General features: G+C 37.4%; 1 protein-coding gene across 1 annotated transcript; it reads right to left on the reverse strand.

Moving 5' to 3' along the window:
- Positions 1-513: 513 nt before the first annotated feature.
- On the reverse strand, positions 514-15190 carry rasa1b (RAS p21 protein activator (GTPase activating protein) 1b). The gene is given in 27 exon segments (XM_051683954.1): positions 514-1594; positions 2195-2329; positions 3259-3336; positions 3440-3528; positions 3672-3739; positions 3824-3910; positions 4019-4134; positions 4237-4379; positions 4467-4626; positions 6965-7137; positions 7249-7325; positions 7432-7589; positions 7963-8043; positions 8144-8231; positions 8328-8484; positions 8575-8698; positions 8837-8932; positions 8982-9100; positions 11359-11411; positions 11563-11594; positions 11692-11809; positions 11988-12058; positions 12467-12602; positions 13566-13718; positions 13987-14108; positions 14110-14565; positions 15116-15190. Coding segments are annotated over 26 exon segments (3090 nt in total). The 5' UTR covers positions 14482-14565; positions 15116-15190; the 3' UTR covers positions 514-1510.
- Positions 15191-18010: the final 2820 nt, after the last annotated feature.

Here is an 18010-nt window from a genome sequence, read left to right on the forward strand (position 1 = left end):
TAATGTTCAATAATAATAATAATAATAATAATAATAATAATAATAATATCTATATACTGTTTCTATACACACACATTTTATATATATATATATATATATATATATATATATATATATATATATATATATATATATATATATTTATTTATTTATTTACACAAATATATATATATATATATATATATATATATATATATATATATATATATATATATATACATCCGCATTTTTTTTATTTATTTTTTTTATTTTAAAAGTTAATGTTTTATACTGTTAAAGCTGTATTCACAATACTGCGTGTAGTGCCTTAAATATGGACTGGTGGACTAACCAATTCGACAGCAATCACATTCTATAAAAGAAGTACAACTATTCCATCTAGTGGCAAAATTGGAAACTATTATAGGAGAGTGTAGGAGTACCAAAAACAATTTCATAATTTTGCTATCTATCACTTTATTTTAGTAAAACTAGAACTGATATTTTAAGTATGACAAATACCTCACAGACAAATGGAAAATTATTTAGATTTATTACATATTACATATATATTAGAAAACAATCATTGCAAGTATTTTACAAAAATGTATTAAATGAGTGCATGCATAGTCGATAGCGTAATCTCTCTCATATCGTTATGCATATTGTCAGAAAATCATTCTAGAAAAATTCAGAGACAAATTGCACTTTGTTTTCAAGAGCTGTTTTAATACAAAATACCTTCCTTTGCTTTATCGGACGGATATATAAATTCACATGCTTTCTGCTTACAGTTTAAAAGTGTAAGAAAAAACCGACAGAGAGCCAATTGAAAAGGCATGTTTGATCTTTTCGCGCACTTCGGTTTATCCACTTTTCAGCATTTTTATGAAAGTGTTGTTTTGTTTGCCATTTCAGAGCAAACACTATAATGGTGTTTGACAGAAAGCAAACAGTAGCCTACAGTAGATATGAAACTGGAAAACATCCCTTCTGTCACCCGGATAATGTCACTATGACCTCTTTACACAGCTGAGGATGGCTGAAATGACTTCATTCACTAGTGACTGAAATTCACTTGCTTAATACAGTATTTTCTTTTTAGCTCAAAGGGATACTTCACCCAAAAAGGAAAATTCTGACATAATTTACTCACCCTAATGTTGTTACAAACTTGTATGACTTTCTTTCTTCTGTGGAACAGAAAAAGAGATGTTAAGCAGAATGTTATCCTTAGTCACCATTCACTTTCACGTTGTATTATTTCTCCATACAATGAAAATGAATGTTGACTGAGGCTTACGTCTCCTTCTGTTCCACTGTAGAAAGAAACTCATACGAACAACATGAGGGTGAGCAAATGTTGAACATTTTTTAATTGTTTCTATTTTGGGCAAACTATCCCTTTAACTCTGTGAGATCAACAGATCATGTGATTTTAACAAAAATGATACACTTGAGAACTGTGTAGCACGTCTTATAGCAGTCATTTAATGTATGTAGAGCTGTGAAATCATGCAGCTGAAATAGTCTATCGGTTGCTGTTGGGTATTGCATATTGAGTTTTGGTCTGTTGCAGAAGTTCAGATACTGCCAAGAGTTTTTTCAAGATGTGCTGTGGAAAAAGCCCAGAGAGATCTGTCATTATACGCAATCAAAAAGGATTGCAACGAATCTTTCTTGAGAGCTTGTGAACACCTTTGTGCAATTCTCCTCTTGTGCACTACTCCTCAGCCATTTATAATTTGACTATTTATTCCCTTTCAGAATTACAGATATTATTATTGTGAGCTATTCCTACCTTGTTAGACAGTATACAGTATTTCTATATTTATTCAACTTCACACGTAAGCAATATCATGTGTGGAAGAGTGCTATTGTACTGAATATCACATTTTAAACTGCTGCTTTTCAGCAGTCTATATGTTAATATGGAGTACCTAAAGTTTCAGACAAAATTTTGCATTTAGTTTGAATATTTTTGTTTTTCCTCTCCAAACAACAATTGTTCAAATGAAGCCAGACAAATATTGCAAGCAACAGACTGACAGCCTCTCACTCTGAAACCCCAGCATCTGTGTTTGCCTGTTTCATTTTGGATGCTCAAAACGACACTGCCCCCTTGAGGATCAGTAAAATTGTGTTGGTGCATTGGCTTTACTGGCTTTAAAAAAAAAACTTCCCTTGTACTTTAGTTCATAACTTTAATTCGTACCTGCTGTGCTCCTCTCTCACTGCTGAGTGTCCTCAGTTCATCTAAATGTGTGACACAGAGCTGGTGTAGGGCGGCGAGGTCACGGGCCAGATCAGTGTTAAAGTGCTCTGTGGGTTCAGGCAGCTCAGGGACATTCTGTAAAGAGCAAACAGATGCACATCTTTAAAACATACTGTAAATACAGCATTAGTTACATGTATATGACATCAGCAATGTGCTTGGGGGGCAAAATCCATATAAATACAGTGAGAGGGTAGAATGCAATGAAACAGAGCAGCCTGAAAGTCGGTGGGGCATAGTAGTCTGGACATTGTCTCTAATTTGTCAGGTAAGATGGTTCTATGAGTCTACATACATAAGTTAGGTAATAATCCTTTGAATACTTTTAAAATAGATTTACAACATTATACTTTTTAATATACGCATTGCTCCAACAAGAAAAAACAAGTTCAGAGATTTGAATGCAGCTCAACAGAAATGTAAAGGTGCTGTAAGCTTTCACGTGAATGAGCCGTTGAATTAGCCACACCCCCTTATTCCAAAACCCCGCCCTCCACATATATTTGAGGCCAAAACCAAGCAAAAGAGCAGCATTGTTTGTTCCTGTGGCTGTCAAATTCAAAAGCCACAGATTGACTGGTGAAAAGCGTCAATGTCCATGAACACATTTTTGTTTGCTGTTTACAAAGTCTACAGCTGTCACAGAGACCCGTGAGATATCACAGGACACTTATTTCATTAATATCTTTAAGGCAGTAAGACATTTTTTTGCATACTTTTCCATGAAAAAAAAATCACTTACAGCACCTTTAAAGGAATCTTCCACTGTAAGTACCTTACTGTAACCAACATTTTTGGTTTTTATTGGAAAAGGAGGGAGGAGTCTCAATTAATTTTTGCGGTAATCAATATTATGCTACAAATGCTGTTGAAAAACTTGTAATGAACCCGGAACATTCCTTTAAGTTTTCTAAGCCCCCATGAGCCCCCTGGAGGAAACAGTTACTTGCTATCAACACTTGCTGATCAGTGGCAAAAAAACACATTTAGAGATGGTGACAAACCCCAAGCTCATCCAAAAACATGATCATTTGGTGCTTGTTAATCTTGATGAATGGATTCACTCCTTCCATGTACGGCTCCTGAGATGAGAAAAGAAAGAATTTAAAGACAGCTATGGCTACTATGGTAACTGGTAAATGTAAATCGAATGGGTTAAAATCCACTTGAAGTGCATGTTTTTACTTTGGCTCCAAATTCCACCAGGTTAGCCAGATTCTGGATGGCTTTGGCCACTAAGGTGAGTGTACGGGATGCCGTGGGAGAAGGAGGGTCTACAGACAGAACATGCAAGAGTGATTCAAATTGCCATATTTGACGAAAAGATGTTCCTTGGTATGACGTTTAATAATCGCTGATCATCCAAACAATTCACCAGTCAAAGGCAAATCGAATGTGCACAGCAAAAATATCTCACCAGCAATGATGTTAAAAATTCTTGGATTGACAATAGCAGGACAGATCAGTCTGAGGAAGACAAAACCACTGGAAGAGACAGCGGGGAATGGATTAAAATATGGTACATGAAGTCTTGCAATGCTTCCTTCAACAAAAGGGAACTTAACGTACCTCACTACTCTAGTTCTCATGGTCGTGTTTCTCGGCCACTTCTGCTGTACAGATTTCTGTAAACACCCATAAATGAACCTGAGAGTCCTGCAGAAAGAGGGACGAATAAAAAAAATTCCATTCACATTTTTAGCTTTTCTTCTGATTGAAGGGTTTATTGACAGAATTCCTTAAAATGGCACGACAATGACTCACGGAGGAAGGATTTCAGCAGCCGTGAATATTTTCTCCACCAACTCGGACACAATGCTCAAGAGGTGAGCGAGATTCACGTTCAAGTCCTCGTTCTTCTCCAGTTTAGAGGGATTGAGCTAATTTACAGCAGAAGCGAGATGTTTATTAGACATAAAACTAATTCTAAGACTATTCATAAGACTAATTCATGTGTTACAGAGTGAAAACTTGGCTGATACCTCACAGGACTGCCTGGACTCCATGATCTTAAGGATGGTGTCTTTAAGTGCATGGTGAACAAATGGAGTGGCCGTGGCTTTCATGTACTGCTCCATCAGAGTGCTGGCCAGCGTGGTGGCACGGAAAAGTGTTGTAGCTTCATCTGGAACATCAAGCAACAGAGGAACCAATAGTCACACACGTCCAAAAAGTCACACGTGATGTACAGCAGGAGTAAAAGAATCCCTACCTTCAGCGCTGATGTCTTGGTCATTGAGGGCTCTGAGCAGCTGAGCTTCCTGGTTCTCATGTCTGAATATCCTGAGCAGAACACTGGCGAGGAGAGTGCGGTTCTGTCCACACACGTGAGCCAGGGCACTGATCATGTGCAACTCCTTCAGCAGAACCAGCTGCAAAGAATCAAATGATATTTTGTTACCTAACATAAAAGGACCAAAAATGAACTCATTACTAGTTAATTATTTGCCTCGCCCACCATATATATTTCTCACTGGCCATGACACTGTTTTTTGCATGATTTCATTAAAAACATTATTAGTCCCTATGACAAAATATTTAGCTATTTTTTTCCTTGCATATTTTCCTTATACACAAGGCAGGTCCTTGTATTACTGACCTTTTTCTTTTGTAGAAGCAAGTATCTCTTTGATTGTTTCAACCATGTCACCTACCTCAGCGAGAGTCAGACTATTGCTCTTACATTGTGATACATTATGTAACAATTCCTGAAGTTACCATCCAACTGGCCAGTACAATCTTTGGCTGAACTTGATTCAATCATGGACAGGGTTCCACGTGTTTTAAATGAGTTTTCTTAAATTAAAACTACCGTGTACTTTCAAATTAAATACCTCAAGTAGAGGAAAACTGAAAACTGAATTGAGTAAACCCAACTAAGTTACTAATGTTAAATTAACTCAAATAAATATTTTTCCATGATTATCTAGCTAGTAAAATGGGAAACAGTGATTATCAGTGCAGTGATTTACATAGCAATTGCTCAGTGAGTAAAGCAATACAGCACACTCAACATCTACCTTTCCGCGAGCTAAGCTCAAACTCCACTCTTCACCATGATGGTAATCCCCAAAACTCTGCCATAACAGAAACTATTTTAAATCTCAGTAAAGACACATATAATATTACACTTAATTTTAAAATTTTCTCTCACTATGCAAAGCATGCTGGGAATTAGAAATGTCTCGCCTGGGGGGCCTGGGTAGGTAAAGACGCTGATTACCAACCCTGGAGTCGCGTGTTCGTATCCAGGGCGTGCTGAGTGAATCCAGCCAGGTCTCCTAAGCAACCAAATTGGCCTGGTTGCTAGGGAGGGTAGAGTCACATGGGGTAACCTCCTCGTGGTCGCTATAATGTGGTTCTCGCTCTCGGTGGGGCGCGTGGTGAGTTGTGTGTTGATGCCGTGGAGAATAGCGTGAAGCCTGCACACGCGCTATGTTTCCACGGTAACGCACTCAATGAGCCATGTGATAAGATGCGCAGATTGACGGTCTCAGACGCGGAGGCAACTGAGATTTGTCCCCTGCCACCCAGATTGAGGCGAGTCACTACGCCACCATGAGGACTTAGAGCGCATTGGGAATTGGGGATTCCAAATTGGGGAGAACAGGGGAGAAAATAAATAAATAAAATAAATGCCCTGCCCAGTTTTAGTTAATCAAACCAAAAATATTCATGTTGTCCCAAAACAAATAAATTAAGTAAGGACTGAAAGCACTGAAACAACTCAGTTAATTTAAGTGCACTTGGTTACATGCATTTTTTGAGTTATATGAACAAGGGAGGATTCAATAAAACTGACAATGGTGATGGTTCTTTTTTTTTATTGTAACTCAATTTTATAGTTAACAAATCTAAATTTTCACTTGCAGGCTGGTATATTCATTCTAATACTGCTTAGAATAAGGCTGTCAAATAAAAAATTTTATATTCGTCGAATTTAAGATAAAAATGCACATTCGACTGCTAAAATGAGCATTCAAATTTTAGATGTGTGCCAAGCACTGATGATGACTTGCATTCTTGGGCTAAAACAGGAAGAGTGCTACAGATAAAACAGAACGTGGGCGTCTCGAGACGTGTTTTAAATGTTGAATTGCCTTTTAATTGACATTGTCTAAAAAAAATCATCATTACTGCACGAAATGCTGAAAAAAATGGTCAAAGACGTCCATCTAACGCATGCTTACATGGAAAAAGATGGTCGGTATTATGAAGCTTATATCCGTGGTAGTACTATGGCACTGGTATAGGCTACTGTGCAACAAGTTACCATAGAACCGTCTATTAAAGCTTTTCTTTTCTCATTTTACTTTTTTACTTACAGGTAATATTTGAGAATATGAACTGGCTAAATCATTTGACTTGATCATTTTATGCACATTTTTTAAAAGCCAGATATTTTCTTTGCATCAAACAGTCACTACAACACGGTGCTGATTGGTGTATATTGATTTGTTGCGTCCTCCTGTGGAAGAAGGAGACAATGTTGATTTAAAAAGAATTTATTAATTTGTAGATTTTTTTTCCCCCTTACCTGCAATAATAATGTCTTTCAAATTCGAATATAACTAATATTCAAATTAAAATAACTTTGGAAATATTTCAGTGAAAAAATTCCAATTTAGTTTCTTAGCCCTGTTGACAGACCTAAGACATCAATAATGCAAGTATGTGTATGAGACACAATATGGTGAGAAAGTGTCCCACCTCTTTTAACTCACTGTACACCTCCACGGGCATAATCTTTTCCACAGAGTAGCGCACTCTCAGACGGAGTGAGCTGGGCTCCACATTCTTCAGGGGCACATGAGAGCTCAGGAGAAACCACTCGTCAATCATCTGACCCCTCTGAAGATGGCACAGCGGACAGCACATGAACACTGCCAGAAAACAAACGAGCAGAGATCATTCCCAGCATTCCTAACACAAACCGTACGGAAAAGTTTCGTAAAAATGTGACATCTAAATCAGAAAAATTAGGAGAAACATACAAATATCACTCTCTTTGCTTTTCTTCATCTTGTTGCTCAGACTGATTTCAAATCTGTTGATTTCGCTGGACAGGTCACTGCAGGAATATTAGGGAACATATTAATGATGGACGTCAGGAAGTTGGAAGAAGAAAATGGAGGAAAAATAGATGAATGACATCAACAACCACGATGGGAGCCTACTCGAAAATGAATTCTTCTGTCCATACGGGGTTTTGGCCCTCTCGTGGATGGGTCTTTGCTACTTGAATGCTGTTCAGGTAAATGTTGCAGTAGACGTTTGTGAAATGTTTACTGGGCAGCTTGTGAGCCTCCTCAACATTCAGAAATAAACTGCTGACCTGAAGATACATGCAAGTAACATGTCAGGAAAAGCAGGAACTCATATAGCACAAGAATATAGACCTTATTCACACTAGCGGTATTTGATATTTTGATCAGTATTTGGCTGTGAGGGATAGATTTAGTCTCTTCAAACGTATGCACTTTATTAAACAGTAAAAAGCTCCTAGATCATATCTAATTCCTAGAATGGATCATGAAAATTCTTGAAAAGATATATATTTTTAAAACACTTTAAACAACAGTGCAACCATTGAAGAGACTGTAAAAATATCCCTCACAGCCTCGTTGTCATTCCCGTCAAAATGTAAAGATAACGCTACTGTGAATAAGGTCCATGGGTCTAACAACAGGAGGAACTTGAGAGCTTACCTGACGTAGGCGTTTGTTTGAGCATAGCTGGCTTGGTTTTCTAAGATTATTGCAAAAGGTTTGCAGACATTTCATCCAGTCCTACATAGTTAAAAAAGAACATAGAAGAGAAACCAAAGAATAAATTTAATTAGCAATTATATTCAACAACAATATATAAACAATAAAAATATAACAGTACCTGAGCTTGTTCAGGAGTCTCTCTTGCAAAGTAAAAAATACACTGCTCCTCATTAAAGTGCTGCACAACTATCTGGAAACAGATTGGCCTGTAGTGAGACAAAATACCAAACAAAAAAACATTCTAAATGTTATTTAAGTGAATCTAAAGTCACTACAAGTGCATTATACAGTGGGACTCTAACCTGCCAAACATACTGTCATGGACCTCATATACAGAGCACACGCTCAAATCGATTAAACCCTTTGGTTTTGTTGCACGTTTCTCACTCTCGAAGTAGATCAGTTGTGAATCGCTGCCCTCCAGGATGAAATACAGATTTTTCCATCTTTTGCCTTTTCCTATAAAAGATATACATTTTGGTAAAACTGTATCTATTATTGTCAAACAGTATTTGTCAATATAAAGCAAACGTGAAATATTAGGAATACCTTTATTAAACAAGACATAGCCTTTCTTCACTATGTTTTTATAGAAAGCATCCTTGGTCTTTTGACGGATATTGTTGTAGATTTCTTCGCCTTCCACCGAGTCAGAGAGCAGCTGCTCCTGTTGCTAAATAATAAATCACAGACTTAATAAAGGAGACTCAACCTTTCGCGCTGTATCACTTTCTATACAACGAGTATAAATAACATAATAAAAAATTCACCAATGACACAATAACAACTGTTACTCTCCTGCGACACATACCTGGAGAGATACAGCACCTCTGAGGTTGTGACCCTCAACTATCTGTTCCTTCCTGTAGTGTTCAATGATGTCATCAATACTGCCCAAAAAAGAAGTGTCATTCAACTCAAGCAATATGTAACAGACAAACAAAAAAAAAAAAAATCGATCTGTATGGGTTGTAAGTATGAGCACAATTCAAGGTCTCTGTGGTTCGGAAGTACAGTGAATAGTCTCCAGGTGTGCTATCAGAGGGCCGCACTAAAAAACTGCCCACCTGTCCAACTGGAGAGATTGATTATAGGAGTTTAGCAAGGGTGACATGTCACTGTTTAATTGTTGCTTTTAACCCTCCTATTGTCTAAGCAGCATTTTTGACCCAGGGCAGGTAAAGAATTTTCGGTACTGGAACCAAACATTGTTACTTTGTCAAGACCATCAAAACAAACCAAATTAAATTGTAAAAATTATATAATATGTATATAATAATTTAAGAGAAATAAAAATTGTTCCTTCCATTGTTTTTACGGGTCAATTTTGACCAGTATGTGAAGAGCCAGTTGTGACCTTTCACCTATAGTTCACCCAAAAATGAACATTCTCTCATCATTTACTCACCCTCATGTCATCCCAGATGTGTATGACTTTCTTTCTTCTGCAGAACACAAACAAAGATTTTTAGAAGAATAGCTCAGCTCTGTAGGTCCATACAATGCAAGTGAATGGTGATCAGACCTTTGTAGCTCCAAAAATCACATAAAGGAAACAGAAGTAATCCATATGACTCCAGTGGTTTAATCCATGTCTTCTGAAGCAATATAATTGGTGTGGATGAGAAACAGATCAAAATGTAAGTCTTTTTTCCCCTCTAAATCTCCTTTTTCACTTTTACATCTAAAAGTCACATGTGGTGCCTGTTTAGTTTTACTTTCACATCTGAAAGTGAAAGTTAAAGTGAATATTTAGAGTCAAAAAAGGACTTAAATTAGTATCTGTTTCTCACCCAAACCTATTATATTTCTTCTGAAGATATAGATTTAACCACTGGAGCCGTATGGATTACGTTTATATTTCCTTTATGTGATTTTTGGAGCTACAAAGGTCTGATCACCATTCACTTGCATTGTATGGACCTACAGAGCTGAAATGTTTTTCTAAAAATCTTAATTTGTGTTCTGCTGAAGAAAGAAAGTCATCCACATCTGGAATGGCATGAGAGTGAGTAGATGATGAGAGAATTTTCAGTTTTGGGTGTACATCTATGAATCAAGTTTGACCTAAAAATATTTTAAATTTAGCCTCTAGCCCCAAACTGTTCTCCAGCTTTGCCACTTGCTCCACTGTGTACTGCATCTTTCCCACAAATTCTATACTTTCCTCTCAAACGGGGTTTGTGCACACATGCACATGTCCACACACACACACAAGCAATTTTTTACAGTTTTGAACAGGTAATATGTAGCAAATAAGTTTACTAACATGATTTTATATGATAGGGTACAATAGGGCTAAAGGCCCCCCAATGGTATTGAATATAATTTTCTCCTAAAACATTAGATGGCAGAAATAACTATTAAACACCTTACTAAACCCCTGTAAGGCTGAAACAAATTATTTTACATTACTGGGAAGGAATGGATTTGTTGCAATGGTCGAGCAAAGTGGGCCTATTTTGACTGCTGGAAAAGGCAATAGAGATTCATTTGTGAAATAGACATGTACTAAAACTGAACTCTAAAATGTACACTGTTGATTGTCTACAAGCAGAATAAATCAGAAATTGCTGTAATATATTTAAGTAAATAAATGCAAATTGAAACATCCTTGGCCAATGTTTGCCAAGTTTTTTTTTCTCTCCCCAATTTGGAATGCCCTTTACCCAATGCACTCTAAATCCTCATGGTGGTGTAGTGACTCGCCTCAAACCGGGGGACGAATCTCAGTTGCCTCCGCGTCTGAGACCATCAATCCACGCATCTTATCATGTGGCTTGTTGAGCGCATTATCGTGGAGACCTAGCGCATGTGGAGGCTCACGCTATTCTCCGCGGCATCCACGCACAACTCACCATGCGCCCCACCGAGAGCGAGAACCACATTATGGTGACCACGAGCAGGTTAACCCAACGTGCCCCGACCCACCCTAGCAACCGGGCCAATTGGTTGCTTAGGATGTCTGTCTGGAGTCACTCAGCACACCCTGGATTCGAACTTGTGACTCCAGGTGTGGTAGTCAGCGTCTTTACTTGCTGAGCTACCCAGGCCCCATGTTTGCCAAGTTTTAACACTTTTTATTATTATTATTAAAATCTTATGAAAAAATTATGTTAATCCATTATTTTAAGAATATATATTTTTTCATATAGTTATAAAATTTGGAACCACAATAAAACATTTTCGTTAAGAGAGAATAGAGCTGTTTAGGAATCAAGAATTTATGCATTTTGAATGGTTTTCAATACAGGTCAAAAATGACCTGAAGGACAAAAGGAGGGTGCAGTTTCTTCAGACAAAGGAGGGTTAAACTTTTGTTTGATGACTGACCTGTCATCAGCAGCCTGTAAGCTTCTTGCTTGTTGATTTTTCCATGAAACCATCTGAAACAGACGGAAGACGTGGAGCAGATGAGGCATACATTTTTTTTTTTTTTTAAGTCCCACCACGCTATAACAAACTTCTACATGTTCAGAATCCAGCATCACTTTGAAACTAAAACCACTCAAACTACTTCAAAATAATCCAACTCACACTTTTCCTTCATGAGGGTCCTCCTCACGCCCCTGTGAATGTGATAGTACAGAATTTCCTTTGTCATAAAATCTCTTGATATTATGGACACATATGTTTGTTATAAAATAACATGTTTATTTAACTCACCACTTCCTTCACCAAGTCCTCGACTATGAGTCCCTGCTCATCTGTCCGGACATTTGTCACCCACAGCCAGCCGTCCTCTAGTTCATTATGAACTATAAAAGTGTCGCCTTTGAAGAAACTGTCAGAGAAATAGGTCCACTTAAATAATCAGAACAAAACTTCAAAGCTCAATAGAAAAATCCAAAAAAGCTTATATATAAAACCTTCCAACCACATCTGTATATTTGAGCAATTATGTATGCATTTAAATGTACATTTATTATGCATTTTATAAAAATGCTAAAATAACATCACACCTGATTTCATCAGTTTCAGGCACTTTGGTGTATGGTAGAATTGCTCGCACCCTCCTACGATCTTCGACAGGCTTTAAGAAAAACAACACAGACATGCATTGAAGCATTTGACAAAGCAAGAAAGACAATATCACAGGGTGACATTCCATTATGATTTTCAATAAATAGAAGGTATAGTTTTGCCAAAAATGAAAATTCTGCCATTGTTTACTGACCAAAATGTTCTTCCATACGAATATGACCTTCTTTTTTTCGTGAAGCACAAAATAAGGTGTTAGGCAGAATGTTAGGGACCATTCACATTCATTGTATGAAAAAAGAATCATGAAAGTGAATAGTGATTGAGGCTAACATTCTGCCAGACATCATCTTCTGTGTTTCCAGAAGTGAGAAAGTCACATGGGTTTGCAACAACAACATGAATAAGATAAATGATGACAATTTTATGGTGAACTATCCCCCATTTTGGGCAGGCCTACCTCTGGAGGGGCCACCGGTGATAACAACTTCTCTCCTTTCAGCAGGCAGGACACGTAACTGTAATAACCAATCAGATCTGACAGAGAGGAGAAACGACAGCCACCAATGTAGTAGTCTGCACACATGGCAATGATCCTGCAAACAACAGCAAATCAAAAACAAACATCTCACTTTAAAGCATTCATGATTTTCACTGCAGTTTAAGTTGGAAACAGACCAAATTATGTGCAACTTAGTGATTATACAATAAACAGTGCCATTTTCTCTGCCATCATCGTACAGTATGACTCTCTTTTGCAGAACACAAACAAAGATATTTTGAAGAATGTATGAGGTGTTTTTGTCCATATAATGTAAATCAATGGGGTTTGAAATGTTCAAGTTCCAAAAATAACATAAAGGCAACATAAAAGTAATCAATATGAATCGAGTGCTTTAATCTATGTCTTCTGATGCAATATGAATGCTTTGGGTGATTCACTATGAACCTTGACATCCGCAGTCTCAATAAGAATAGCTCATTCACACACTTCCTCAGACTTGAAGCATGCAGAATGCTGTAAACAAGCCAGCCACAGTGTTGCCAGGTTTGCGTTTTAATGACCAATTGGGCTATTTTAAAAATGCAGATGCAAGTTAAAATGACTGAGTCGCATGTTGAGTTTTTTGGGCACACTCTACTTTTAAAATATAATGTGGTCACCAAAAGGTTGATGGTAAACTCTAGAAAATGCAAATGCAAATGTCTTTTTTTTTGTACGATACCAGGATTTAGTTCTTCGCAACCACGTGCAACATCAAAGCATTACCTACGTAAAGTCTGCACTGTGTTCCAGTTGGGCTGGATGTCAAGATTTATAGTGAATAAGGAACTTTATGGAGCTTGAAAGTTTTGAACCCCATTGATTTACATTACATGGACAAGGACAACTTGTACATTCTTCAAATTATCCTTGTTTGTGTTTTGCAGAAGAAAGTAAGTCACATGTGTTTGGGATGACATGAGGGTGAGTAAATGATGAGAGAATTATCATATTTGGGTGAACTATTCTTTTAAGTTTTGGATGACAAAGGTAAAATTTTATGACACAAACACACCTGAAATGGCTGACCGTGTTGCACTTGCTAAGGAAAGACAACACAAAAGAGCCCGGTCGGCGATCACTCTCCCTGATGAGGTAGCTGCCAGACGTTTGAGTCTGAAGTAAACGCTCCTCTGCAATCATACGGTCCAGCTTTCCATGGTACCACCTGAAGAATTACAAACTCTGTTATCCTTAACCAAAAGACCATTCACCTGAATTATCTGATCACACACTGACCCTGAGATCAGAAGAGTTCTTAAACTCAAAGATGAACACTGCCAGATGTATGAGGGATATTCTAGATGCCTTCAGAACTATATTTCATGCATTAAAATAATAAACAGCCTAAAGTAATAAAAACAAATATATATTTAAAAAAAAGGCAGCAAGATAAAAGTCATGGGATGAAATGTCATAATATTACACCAACTCACTGATTAGGAGGCGGTGCTGTAAGGGTTAACACTACTTCATCCTCTTCTCCAATTTCCGGCCCTTCCAAAGCATCACCTTCTTCAACGTTGCCCAGCAGTGGAAACAGAGGGGCTGCTAGACCCCACCTCTGGACTCACGGATGCAGACGGTTCCCTGCTGACAGCTCCTTCAGGTAGAGGATCTAACATTCCCCTACCCACTCCTAAGAAAGACCCCAATGTAACATGTCCACTACCAACACCACCTCCTTTTGAGGCAAACATGACGGTTCCAGGTCTTGGATCCCTCCCAAAGACAAGGTATGTGACCTCAGGAGACTGTTTAGGTGGTATAACTGTGGTATGGAGGGACAGAGCTGGGCTCAGGTCTGATATGCAGATGCCCGGCCCAGGACAGGCTGGTAACTGGGTGGTCCCGTCTACTGGTGCTCCAGCCATCTGGTTCACCACCGAAAAGGGGTCAGGCTCCTCGCTGCTACCCTGTGTTGCCATCATTGTCACCCTGACAAGTTGACAAGGAAAGCTGGCCAAGTTCAGGAGGGTTTCCCCTCCTGAAACCCACAACTACACTTTTATTCCCTACTGAGAGAGAGAGAGAGAGAGAGAGAGAGAGAGAGAGAGAGAGAGAGAGAGAGAGAGAGAGAGAGAGAGAGAGAGAGAGAGGCAATGGTCTCTTTTCCAAACCAAGACAGAGTCTTCAAGTCTTCATTGCTTTTTCACCTTAAGTGAAATCAAAAACACCATTGGGAAATCACAAGTGCTGCAAAATGTCTTTAAAATGTCATTGTTTACATGTGATGCTAGTTCATTTTTCCACTCACAGCTTCTGGAATCACAACATAATCTTATATGGGGAGAAACATCAGAACATTCACACTGGGCCTATAATGCGCCGTTACAATCTAGAATAAGACCAAAGAAATAAAACCTAAATGAAATCAGTGCATGGAAATGACGAGTATAAGGGGTTAGCTCGTTAGCATAGTTTGTTTCTGGCCAAACTGACGCCAACTGTTCCACAAAGGTCCAGCATTTGAGGTTAGTTGATTTATTTAAGGTTAGGCAGAAGTGTTTAAAAAGTGGAGTAGATGTGTTAAGGCGATTTTTTTGTTACTTTTGTTCCACTCACTTTGGCTAGTTTATGTTGAGAGTTGTGTTGTGAAGTCTAGCGCCCCTCAAACACTCCCACCTCGCGTGAACCCGCCCGCCGCGCTCCTGTCCTGACTCTGCCTGAGGCGCGTGCCCGTGCCAGTCCTTACAGAAATGTACCATAATAAACAGCTTTCCACGAGAGAGAGAGAGAGAGAGAGAGAGAGAGAGTGAGCGAGCTAGCAGAGTTATTGTTTGCTGCTATAAAATCATATTAAATCAATATAGGATCTCCTTTTCTGTAATGTTATGTTAGTGACTATCAACTGTAAGTGCCACAGATTTACAGTATTGATGTAACAATGTCAAAAAAGTGACGTAAAATCATTTTCAACGTTTTAATGGTAATTAACGTTGCCTAGACAATTTTCTTTTTCTTTTTTTTAAACTACAACTTTATTCAATATTTTGATGATTAAAGAAGTGATGTATCCATTGATATTAAGAAAAGCCTTTGTATTTAGTGTTATAGATGCAATTTATGCTAAATATAGGCTATACTAAATCGGGTTTAAATGATAAAGTAATTTGAACATACATAATAATTGTGGAATGCTGTTGCGTTAGTTCCTCTTGTTCACCTACAGAGGGCACCAGACACCCAAAATTGTGATTCAAAGATTCGCGGTTATAATAATAATAATAATTATTATTATTATTGTATTTTTATTTTTTTATTTTTTTCAGTTTTTCAGTATTTTATATATATATATATATATATAAAGAAATAGCTTTGTCAACTCGTCAGTCAGTCATTGTTTTGAGGAATGAAGGCTATACAATGCTTGAAATATATATATATATATATATATATATATATATATATATATATATATATATATATATATATATATATATATATATACTGATCTGATTGTCAGTGGGTTCCTGAATGGATGGCATAAATCTATGGCCTAGATACATACACTGGCGGCCAGAAGTTTAGAATAATTTACAAATTTTGTTCTTATGGAAAGAAACTGGTACTTTTATTCACCAAAGTGTCATTCAACTGATCACAATGTATAGTCAGGACATTAATAACATGAAAAATTACTATTACAATTTGAAAAATTGAACTTCTTAAACTACTTCAAAGAGTTCTCATCAAAAAAATCCTCCATGTGCAGCAAAGACAGCTTTGCAGATCCTTGGCATTCTAGCTGTCAGTTTGTCCAGATACTCAGGTGACATTTCACCCCACACTTCCTGTAGCACTTGTCATAGATGTGGCTGTCTTGTCGGGCACTTCTCACGCACCTTACAGTCTAGCTGATCCCACAAAAGCTCAATGGGGTTAAGATCCATAACACTCTTTTCCAATTATCTGTTGTCCAATGTCTGTGTTTCTTTGCCCACTCTAACCTTTTCTTTTTGTTTTTCTGTTTCATAAATGGCTTTTTCTTTGCAATATTTCCATAAGGCCTGCACCCCTGAGTCTTCTCTTTACTGTTGTACATGAAACTGGTGTTGAGCGGGTAGAATTCAATGAAGCTGTCAGCGGAGGACATGTGAGGCGTCTATTTCTCAAACTAGAGACTCTGATGTACTTATCCTTTTGTTGAGTTGTACATCTGGCCTTCCACATCTCTTTCTGTCCTTGTTAGAGCCAGTTGTCCTTTGTCTTTGAAGACTGTAGTGTACAGCTTTGTGTGAAATCTTCAGTTTTTTGGCAATTTCAAGCATCGTATAGCCTTCATTCCTCAAAACAATGATTGACTGATGAGTTGAGAAAGCTGTTTCTTTTTTTACCATTTTTGACCTAATATTGACCTTAAGACATGGCAGTCTATTGCATACTGTGGCAACTAACAAAACAAACACAAAGACAATGTTAAGCTTCATTTAATGAACCAAATAGCTTTCAACTGTGTTTGATATAATGGCAAGTGATTTTCTAGTACCAAATGAGCAATTTAGCATGATTACTCAAGGATAAGGTGTTGGAGTGATGGCTGCTGGAAATGGGGCCTGTCTAGATTTGATCAAAAATGACTTTTTTTTTCAAATAGTGATGGTGCTGTTTTTTACATCAGTAATGTCCTGACTATACATTGTGATCAGCTGAATGCCACTTTGGTGAATTAAAGTACCAATTTCCATCTGAAACAGCAAAATCTGTGCATTAATCCAACTTTTGGCTGCCAGTGTAAATATACTATGAGCCTACTGTAAACGTATGATATGAAGCTGATCAATATATGTGTGATAAATCAATTCTCGTGTAGTCAATGAGCGCACCAGAGAAAAACATGATTACTGAAGATGTAAGAGGTGAGAAAATAATACTTTCTCCTTAAAAAAAAAAAAAAAGATCCAATAAGTGAAAAATTGAAAAGAAAGTGAGAAAAGCTGTTACTGGCAATTTCAAGGCATTTTTCTAATCTGTAAAGTGCATATCAGTTGTAACGGTTCAACATTTATTTATTTTTTATTTATTTTTTTGCTGTGGAGCTGTCTCTTTCTTTTTCTCGCTATCTTTGCAATTTATGACTTAATAAATCTTTTAAACCTTAAATATACTAATATGTGATTTGTGACTAAATAAACCATGGAATCCCCATGGTTAGAGACATTAGTGGACCTCCTTAACATTTCTCAGAAGTTTATTAAGTTCAATATTTTACCTTAGACATTTAAAGCTTTTACAGTTGCCATGTGGCCATGCGAGATGTTGGAAAGTTAAAAAAAAAATAATAATAAAAAAAAAAGACTTAGAGTGGCCCTTTTTTTCTTTTCTTTTCTATATATAATATTCCTTCCTACTACACTGTGGTATGCAATATAGTAGATATACTATATAGTATTCGAGTATGCTTCAGTGTAATGAATCTGATGCTGTGAATCCTGTCTTCTGCCAGTGTGGACTCTCTTC

Source organism: Myxocyprinus asiaticus, chromosome 42, assembly GCF_019703515.2.
Source record: "Myxocyprinus asiaticus isolate MX2 ecotype Aquarium Trade chromosome 42, UBuf_Myxa_2, whole genome shotgun sequence".
Lineage (NCBI taxonomy): Eukaryota > Metazoa > Chordata > Actinopteri > Cypriniformes > Catostomidae > Myxocyprinus > Myxocyprinus asiaticus.